The sequence below is a fragment of the Procambarus clarkii genome, chromosome 50, assembly GCF_040958095.1.
Source record: "Procambarus clarkii isolate CNS0578487 chromosome 50, FALCON_Pclarkii_2.0, whole genome shotgun sequence".
NCBI classification, from domain to species: domain Eukaryota; kingdom Metazoa; phylum Arthropoda; class Malacostraca; order Decapoda; family Cambaridae; genus Procambarus; species Procambarus clarkii.
The window spans coordinates 31,654,787-31,663,554 of NC_091199.1; the positions used below are offsets into that span (position 1 = coordinate 31,654,787).

Sequence of the window (8,768 nt, forward strand, 5' to 3'; positions counted from 1 at the left end):
TTACAGGTATTGCTGTTGTTGCAGGTGCTGGTGTTGGTAATGTTGCTGCTGCTCGTTATTGTTGCTGCTGTTGTTACTGTTGCTTGTGCTGCTCTTGTTACTCTTGCTGGTGTTGTGGTGGGTAATGATGCTGGTGCTGCTGTTGTTATTGTTGCTTATTCTGATGTTGTTACTTTTCCTGGTTTTTCTGTGGTAACTATTGCTGGTGCTGCTTTTGTTACTGTTGCTGGTACTGCTGTTGTTAACGTTGCTGCTCTTGATGCTGTTCCTGATGCTGCTAATGTTACTGTTGATGCTGTGGATAATATGGCAGGGTCTACTGTTGTTCCTGTTGCTAGTGCTTCCGTTGCTTCTGTTGCTGGTATTGATTTTTTTAATGTTGCTGGTACTGCTGTTGTTACTGTTGCTGTCGATCCTGTTGTTACAGGTGTTGCTCTTGTTAGTGTTGTTGGCGCTGCTGTTTTTACAGTTGCTTATGATTCTGTTGTTAGTGGTGTTGTTGTTTTTACTGTTGCTACTGTTGTTACAGTTGCGGCTGTTTTTACAGTTGCTGCTGTTGTTACTGTTGCTGGTGCTGCTGTTGTCACTCATGCTTGTGCTACTGTTGTTACTATTGTTGATGCTGCTGTTGTTACTATTGCTGCGTGATATTCTGTGGCTACCGCCTGTGCTGCTGACAGTCATACTTGTATAGATACTGCTTATGCTACTGACTGTGCTGTTTGCATAGCTACTGCTTGTACAGCTAACTGTGTTGTTTGTAGAGCAATTGCTTGTGATGCTGACTGTGCTGCTTACTGTGGTGATTGTAGTGATACTGCTTGCACTGCTGAGTGTGATGCTTGTAATGCTGCTTGTGCTGCTGCTGCTGCTGCTGCCGACTCTGGTGCTAGTAGAGTTTCTGCTGTTTTTACGGTTGCTGCTAATGTTGTTACTGTTTCTGGAGCTGATGTTGTTATTGTTGCTGGTGCTGCTCTTGTTACTAGTGCTGCTGTTGTTGATGTATCGGTTGTTGTTAATGATGCTGATGTTGTTACTGTTGCTGGTGCTCCTGTTGTTACTGCTGCTGGTGCTGCTGGTGCTGCTGTTGTTACAGGTGTTGCTGTTGTTACAGCTGTTGCTGTTGTTACAGCTGTTGCTGTTGTTACAGCTGTTGCTGTTGTTACTGTTCCTTGTGCTGCTGTTGTTACTATTGCTGGTGATGTTACTGTTGCTGGTGCTGCTGTCTTTACTGTTGTTGATGTTATTATTGCTGCTGTGGTTACTGTTGCTGCTATTGTTCCTTTTTTCTGCGGTTGTTACTGTTACTGTGACTGCTGTTGCTACTGTTGTTGCTGTTTTTTGTTACTCCTGTTGATACTGTTACTGTTACTACTGTTGTTTCTGTGGCTACTGTTGTTACTGTGCCTGTTGTTGTTACTATTGCTGCTGTTGTTACTATTACTGTTGCTGGTGTTGTTACTATTGCTGCTGGTGTTACTGTTGCTGCTGTTACTACTCTTTTTATTGTTGCTGCTGTTGTTACTGTTGCTTGTGCTGCCCTTGTTACAGGTATTGCTGTTGTTGCAGGTGCTGGTGTTGGTAATGTTGCTGCTGCTCGTTATTGTTGCTGCTGTTGTTACTGTTGCTTGTGCTGCTCTTGTTACTCTTGCTGGTGTTGTGGTGGGTAATGATGCTGGTGCTGCTGTTGTTATTGTTGCTTATTCTGATGTTGTTACTTTTCCTGGTTTTTCTGTGGTAACTATTGCTTGTGCTGCTTTTGTTACTGTTGCTGGTACTGCTGTTGTTAACGTTGCTGCTCTTGATACTGTTACTGATGCTGCTAATGTTACTGTTGATGCTGTGGATAATATGGCAGGGTCTACTGTTGTTCCTGTTGCTAGTGCTTCCGTTGCTTCTGTTGCTGGTATTGATTTTTTTAATGTTGCTGGTGCTGCTGTTGTTACTGTTCATGGCGATCCTGTTGTTACAGGTGTTGCTCTTGTTAGTGTTGTTGGCGCTGCTGTTTTTACAGTTGCTTATGATTCTGTTGTTAGTGGTGTTGTTGTTTTTACTGTTGCTACTGTTGTTTTTACTGTTGCTACTGTTGTTTTTACTGTTGCTACTGTTGTTACAGTTGCTGCTGTTTTTACAGTTGCTGCGGTGTTTACTGTTGCTGGTGCTGCTGTTGTCACTCTTGCTTGTGCTACTGTTGTTACTATGGTTGATGCTGCTGTTGTTACTATTGCTGCGTGATATTCTGTGGCTACCGCCTGTGCTGCTGACAGCCATGCTTGTATAGATTCTGCTTATGCTACTGACTGTGCTGTTTGCATAGCTACTGCTTGTACTGCTGACTGTGTTGTTTGTAGAACAATTGCTTGTGCTGCTTACTGTGGTGATTGTAGTGATACTGCTTGCACTGCTGAGTGTGATGCTTGTAATGCTGCTTGTGCTGCTGCTGCTGCCGACCCTGGTGCTTGTAGAGTTTTTGCTGTTTTTACGGTTGCTGCTGATGTTACTGTTTCTGGAGCTGATGTTGTTATTGTTGCTGGTGCTGCTCCTGTTACTAGTGCTGCTGTTGTTTATGTGTCGGTTGTTGTTAATGATGCTGATGTTGTTACTGTTGCTGGTGCTGCTGTTGTTACAGGTGTTGCTGTTGTTACAGCTGTTGCTGTTGTTACAGCTGTTGCTGTTGTTACTGTTCCTTGTGCTGCTGTTGTTACTATTGCTGGTGATGTTACTGTTGCTGGTGCTGCTGTTTTTACTGGTGTTGATGTTATTATTGCTGCTGTGGTTACTGTTGCTGCTATTGTTCCTTTTTTCTGCGGTTGTTACTGTTACTGTGACTGCTGTTGTTACTGTTGTTGCTGTTTTTTGTTACTCCTGTTGATACTGTTACTGTTACTACTGTTGTTTCTGTGGCTACTGTTGTTACTGTGCCTGCTGTTGTTACTATTGCTGCTGTTGTTACTATTGCTGTTGCTGGTGTTGTTACTGTTGCTGCTGTTACTACTCTTTTTATTGTTGCTGCTGTTGTTACTGTTGCTTGTGCTGTCCTTGTTACAGGTATTGCTGTTGTTGCAGGTGCTGGTGTTGGTAATGTTGCTGCTGCTCGTTATTGTTGCTGCTGTTGTTACTGTTGCTTGTGCTGCTCTTGTTACTCTTGCTGGTGTTGTGGTGGGTAATGATGCTGGTGCTGCTGTTGTTATTGTTGCTTATTCTGATGTTGTTACTTTTCCTGGTTTTTCTGTGGTAACTATTGCTGGTGCTGCTTTTGTTACTGTTGCTGGTACTGCTGTTGTTAACGTTGCTGCTCTTGATGCTGTTCCTGATGCTGCTAATGTTACTGTTGATGCTGTGGATAATATGGCAGGGTCTACTGTTGTTCCTGTTGCTAGTGCTTCCGTTGCTTCTGTTGCTGGTATTGATTTTTTTAATGTTGCTGGTACTGCTGTTGTTACTGTTGCTGTCGATCCTGTTGTTACAGGTGTTGCTCTTGTTAGTGTTGTTGGCGCTGCTGTTTTTACAGTTGCTTATGATTCTGTTGTTAGTGGTGTTGTTGTTTTTACTGTTGCTACTGTTGTTACAGTTGCTGCTGTTTTTACAGTTGCTGCTGTTGTTACTGTTGCTGGTGCTGCTGTTGTCCCTCATGCTTGTGCTACTGTTGTTACTATTGTTGATGCTGCTGTTGTTACTATTGCTGCGTGATATTCTGTGGCTACCGCCTGTGCTGCTGACAGTCATACTTGTATAGATACTGCTTATGCTACTGACTGTGCTGTTTGCATAGCTACTGCTTGTACAGCTAACTGTGTTGTTTGTAGAGCAATTGCTTGTGATGCTGACTGTGCTGCTTACTGTGGTGATTGTAGTGATACTGCTTGCACTGCTGAGTGTGATGCTTGTAATGCTGCTTGTGCTGCTGCTGCTGCTGCTGCCGACTCTGGTGCTAGTAGAGTTTCTGCTGTTTTTACGGTTGCTGCTAATGTTGTTACTGTTTCTGGAGCTGATGTTGTTATTGTTGCTGGTGCTGCTCTTGTTACTAGTGCTGCTGTTGTTGATGTATCGGTTGTTGTTAATGATGCTGATGTTGTTACTGTTGCTGGTGCTCCTGTTGTTACTGCTGCTGGTGCTGCTGGTGCTGCTGTTGTTACAGGTGTTGCTGTTGTTACAGCTGTTGCTGTTGTTACAGCTGTTGCTGTTGTTACAGCTGTTGCTGTTGTTACTGTTCCTTGTGCTGCTGTTGTTACTATTGCTGGTGATGTTACTGTTGCTGGTGCTGCTGTCTTTACTGTTGTTGATGTTATTATTGCTGCTGTGGTTACTGTTGCTGCTATTGTTCCTTTTTTCTGCGGTTGTTACTGTTACTGTGACTGCTGTTGTTACTGTTGTTGCTGTTTTTTGTTACTCCTGTTGACACTGTTACTGTTACTACTGTTGTTTCTGTGGCTACTGTTGTTACTGTGCCTGTTGTTGTTACTATTGCTGCTGTTGTTACTATTACTGTTGCTGGTGTTGTTACTATTGCTGCTGGTGTTACTGTTGCTGCTGTTACTACTCTTTTTATTGTTGCTGCTGTTGTTACTGTTGCTTGTGCTGCCCTTGTTACAGGTATTGCTGTTGTTGCAGGTGCTGGTGTTGGTAATGTTGCTGCTGCTCGTTATTGTTGCTGCTGTTGTTACTGTTGCTTGTGCTGCTCTTGTTACTCTTGCTGGTGTTGTGGTGGGTAATGATGCTGGTGCTGCTGTTGTTATTGTTGCTTATTCTGATGTTGTTACTTTTCCTGGTTTTTCTGTGGTAACTATTGCTTGTGCTGCTTTTGTTACTGTTGCTGGTACTGCTGTTGTTAACGTTGCTGCTCTTGATACTGTTACTGATGCTGCTAATGTTACTGTTGATGCTGTGGATAATATGGCAGGGTCTACTGTTGTTCCTGTTGCTAGTGCTTCCGTTGCTTCTGTTGCTGGTATTGATTTTTTTAATGTTGCTGGTGCTGCTGTTGTTACTGTTCATGGCGATCCTGTTGTTACAGGTGTTGCTCTTGTTAGTGTTGTTGGCGCTGCTGTTTTTACAGTTTCTTATGATTCTGTTGTTAGTGGTGTTGTTGTTTTTACTGTTGCTACTGTTGTTTTTACTGTTGCTACTGTTGTTTTTACTGTTGCTACTGTTGTTACAGTTGCTGCTGTTTTTACAGTTGCTGCTGTTGTTACTGTTGCTGGTGCTGCTGTTGTCACTCTTGCTTGTGCTACTGTTGTTACTATGGTTGATGCTGCTGTTGTTACTATTGCTGCGTGATATTCTGTGGCTACCGCCTGTGCTGCTGACAGCCATGCTTGTATAGATTCTGCTTATGCTACTGACTGTGCTGTTTGCATAGCTACTGCTTGTACTGCTGACTGTGTTGTTTGTAGAACAATTGCTTGTGCTGCTTACTGTGGTGATTGTAGTGATACTGCTTGCACTGCTGAGTGTGATGCTTGTAATGCTGCTTGTGCTGCTGCTGCTGCCGACCCTGGTGCTTGTAGAGTTTTTGCTGTTTTTACGGTTGCTGCTGATGTTACTGTTTCTGGAGCTGATGTTGTTATTGTTGCTGGTGCTGCTCCTGTTACTAGTGCTGCTGTTGTTTATGTGTCGGTTGTTGTTAATGATGCTGATGTTGTTACTGTTGCTGGTGCTGCTGTTGTTACAGGTGTTGCTGTTGTTACAGCTGTTGCTGTTGTTACAGCTGTTGCTGTTGTTACTGTTCCTTGTGCTGCTGTTGTTACTATTGCTGGTGATGTTACTGTTGCTGGTGCTGCTGTTTTTACTGGTGTTGATGTTATTATTGCTGCTGTGATTACTGTTGCTGCTATTGTTCCTTTTTTCTGCGGTTGTTACTGTTACTGTGACTGCTGTTGTTACTGTTGTTGCTGTTTTTTGTTACTCCTGTTGATACTGTTACTGTTACTACTGTTGTTTCTGTGGCTACTGTTGTTACTGTGCCTGCTGTTGTTACTATTGCTGTTGCTGGTGTTGTTACTGTTGCTGCTGTTACTACTCTTTTTATTGTTGCTGCTGTTGTTACTGTTGCTTGTGCTGTCCTTGTTACAGGTATTGCTGTTGTTGCAGGTGCTGGTGTTGGTAATGTTGCTGCTGCTCGTTATTGTTGCTGCTGTTGTTACTGTTGCTTGTGCTGCTCTTGTTACTCTTGCTGGTGTTGTGGTGGGTAATGATGCTGGTGCTGCTGTTGTTATTGTTGCTTATTCTGATGTTGTTACTTTTCCTGGTTTTTCTGTGGTAACTATTGCTGGTGCTGCTTTTGTTACTGTTGCTGGTACTGCTGTTGTTAACGTTGCTGCTCTTGATGCTGTTCCTGATGCTGCTAATGTTACTGTTGATGCTGTGGATAATATGGCAGGGTCTACTGTTGTTCCTGTTGCTAGTGCTTCCGTTGCTTCTGTTGCTGGTATTGATTTTTTTAATGTTGCTGGTACTGCTGTTGTTACTGTTGCTGTCGATCCTGTTGTTACAGGTGTTGCTCTTGTTAGTGTTGTTGGCGCTGCTGTTTTTACAGTTGCTTATGATTCTGTTGTTAGTGGTGTTGTTGTTTTTACTGTTGCTACTGTTGTTACAGTTGCTGCTGTTTTTACAGTTGCTGCTGTTTTTACTGTTGCTGGTGCTGCTGTTGTCACTCATGCTTGTGCTACTGTTGTTACTATTGTTGATGCTGCTGTTGTTACTATTGCTGCGTGATATTCTGTGGCTACCGCCTGTGCTGCTGACAGTCATACTTGTATAGATACTGCTTATGCTACTGACTGTGCTGTTTGCATAGCTACTGCTTGTACAGCTAACTGTGTTGTTTGTAGAGCAATTGCTTGTGATGCTGACTGTGCTGCTTACTGTGGTGATTGTAGTGATACTGCTTGCACTGCTGAGTGTGATGCTTGTAATGCTGCTTGTGCTGCTGCTGCTGCTGCTGCCGACTCTGGTGCTAGTAGAGTTTCTGCTGTTTTTACGGTTGCTGCTAATGTTGTTACTGTTTCTGGAGCTGATGTTGTTATTGTTGCTGGTGCTGCTCTTGTTACTAGTGCTGCTGTTGTTGATGTATCGGTTGTTGTTAATGATGCTGATGTTGTTACTGTTGCTGGTGCTCCTGTTGTTACTGCTGCTGGTGCTGCTGGTGCTGCTGTTGTTACAGGTGTTGCTGTTGTTACAGCTGTTGCTGTTGTTACAGCTGTTGCTGTTGTTACAGCTGTTGCTGTTGTTACAGCTGTTGCTGTTGTTACTGTTCCTTGTGCTGCTGTTGTTACTATTGCTGGTGATGTTACTGTTGCTGGTGCTGCTGTCTTTACTGTTGTTGATGTTATTATTGCTGCTGTGGTTACTGTTGCTGCTATTGTTCCTTTTTTCTGCGGTTGTTACTGTTACTGTGACTGCTGTTGTTACTGTTGTTGCTGTTTTTTGTTACTCCTGTTGATACTGTTACTGTTACTACTGTTGTTTCTGTGGCTACTGTTGTTACTGTGCCTGCTGTTGTTACTATTGCTGCTGTTGTTACTATTACTTTTGCTGGTGTTGTTACTATTGCTGCTGGTGTTACTGTTGCTGCTGTTACTACTCTTTTTATTGTTGCTGCTGTTGTTACTGTTGCTTGTGCTGCCCTTGTTACAGGTATTGCTGTTGTTGCAGGTGCTGGTGTTGGTAATGTTGCTGCTGCTCGTTATTGTTGCTGCTGTTGTTACTGTTGCTTGTGCTGCTCTTGTTACTCTTGCTGGTGTTGTGGTGGGTAATGATGCTGGTGCTGCTGTTGTTATTGTTGCTTATTCTGATGTTGTTACTTTTCCTGGTTTTTCTGTGGTAACTATTGCTGGTGCTGCTTTTGTTACTGTTGCTGGTACTGCTGTTGTTAACGTTGCTGCTCTTGATACTGTTCCTGATGCTGCTAATGTTACTGTTGATGCTGTGGATAATATGGCAGGGTCTACTGTTGTTCCTGTTGCTAGTGCTTCCGTTGCTTCTGTTGCTGGTATTGATTTTTTTAATGTTGCTGGTACTGCTGTTGTTACTGTTGCTGGCGATCCTGTTGTTACAGGTGTTGCTCTTGTTAGTGTTGTTGGCGCTGCTGTTTTTACAGTTGCTTATGATTCTGTTGTTAGTGGTGTTGTTGTTTTTACTGTTGCTACTGTTGTTACAGTTGCTGCTGTTTTTACAGTTGCTGCTGTTGTTACTGTTGCTGGTGCTGCTGTTGTCACTCTTGCTTGTGCTACTGTTGTTACTATTGTTGATGCTGCTGTTGTTACTATTGCTGCGTGATATTCTGTGGCTACCGCCTGTGCTGCTGACAGTCATGCTTGTATAGATACTGCTTATGCTACTGACTGTGCTGTTTGCATAGCTACTGCTTGTACTGCTGACTGTGATGTTTGTAGAGCAATTGCTTGTGATGCTGACTGTGGTGATTGTAGTGATACTGCTTGCGCTGCTGAGTGTGATGCTTGTAATGCTGCTTGTGATGCTGCTGCTGCTGCCGACTCTGGTGCTTGTAGAGTTTCTGCTGTTTTTATGGTTGCTGCTGATGTTGTTACTGTTTCTAGAGCTGATGTTGTTATTGTTGCTGGTGCTGCTGTTGTTGATGTGTCGGTTGTTGTTAATGATGCTGATGTTGTTACTGTTGCTGGTGCTTCTGTTGTTACTAGTGCTCCTTTTGTTGCTGTTACTGCTGTTGTTACTGTTGCTGATGTTGATGCCGTTGCTTCTGTTGTTACTGGTGATGTTGTTGTTACTGTAGTTGTTACTGTTGCTGG

At 43.3% G+C, this 8,768-nt stretch overlaps 3 protein-coding genes across 3 annotated transcripts; all 3 read right to left on the bottom strand.

Moving 5' to 3' along the window:
* On the bottom strand, positions 1-2,271 carry LOC138351732 (GATA zinc finger domain-containing protein 14-like). The gene is made up of 2 exons (XM_069303760.1): positions 1,550-2,271; positions 1-1,084 (listed from the first exon to the last, which is right to left on the bottom strand). The coding sequence occupies exons 1-2, from the start codon at positions 2,269-2,271 to the stop codon at positions 1-3; spliced, it is 1,806 nt and encodes a 601-aa protein (XP_069159861.1).
* A 771-nt stretch (positions 2,272-3,042) lies between these two features.
* Positions 3,043-5,313, bottom strand: LOC138351733 (GATA zinc finger domain-containing protein 14-like). Its single transcript, XM_069303761.1, has 2 exons — positions 4,592-5,313; positions 3,043-4,126 (listed from the first exon to the last, which is right to left on the bottom strand). Exons 1-2 carry the CDS (start codon positions 5,311-5,313, stop codon positions 3,043-3,045), a joined length of 1,806 nt encoding a protein of 601 aa, XP_069159862.1.
* A 753-nt stretch (positions 5,314-6,066) lies between these two features.
* On the bottom strand, positions 6,067-8,313 carry LOC138351734 (GATA zinc finger domain-containing protein 14-like). The gene is made up of 2 exons (XM_069303762.1): positions 7,634-8,313; positions 6,067-7,150 (listed from the first exon to the last, which is right to left on the bottom strand). Exons 1-2 carry the CDS (start codon positions 8,311-8,313, stop codon positions 6,067-6,069), a joined length of 1,764 nt encoding a protein of 587 aa, XP_069159863.1.
* Between the last annotated feature and the right edge of the window lie 455 nt (positions 8,314-8,768).

Excerpts from the sequence above, each read along its gene's own strand:
- LOC138351732 (XM_069303760.1), bottom strand. The coding sequence starts at position 2,271 with ATGGCTGTCAGCAGCACAGGCGGTAGCCACAGAATATCACGCAGCAAT. Across the intron at positions 1,085-1,549 it reads CTGCAACAACAGCAATACCT|CAGCACCAGCAGCACCAGCA; the intron begins GTAACAAGGGCA and ends CTGTAACAACAG.
- LOC138351733 (XM_069303761.1), bottom strand. The coding sequence starts at position 5,313 with ATGGCTGTCAGCAGCACAGGCGGTAGCCACAGAATATCACGCAGCAAT. Across the intron at positions 4,127-4,591 it reads CTGCAACAACAGCAATACCT|CAGCACCAGCAGCACCAGCA; the intron begins GTAACAAGGGCA and ends CTGTAACAACAG.
- LOC138351734 (XM_069303762.1), bottom strand. The coding sequence starts at position 8,313 with ATGACTGTCAGCAGCACAGGCGGTAGCCACAGAATATCACGCAGCAAT. Across the intron at positions 7,151-7,633 it reads CTGCAACAACAGCAATACCT|CAGCACCAGCAGCACCAGCA; the intron begins GTAACAAGGGCA and ends CTGTAACAACAG.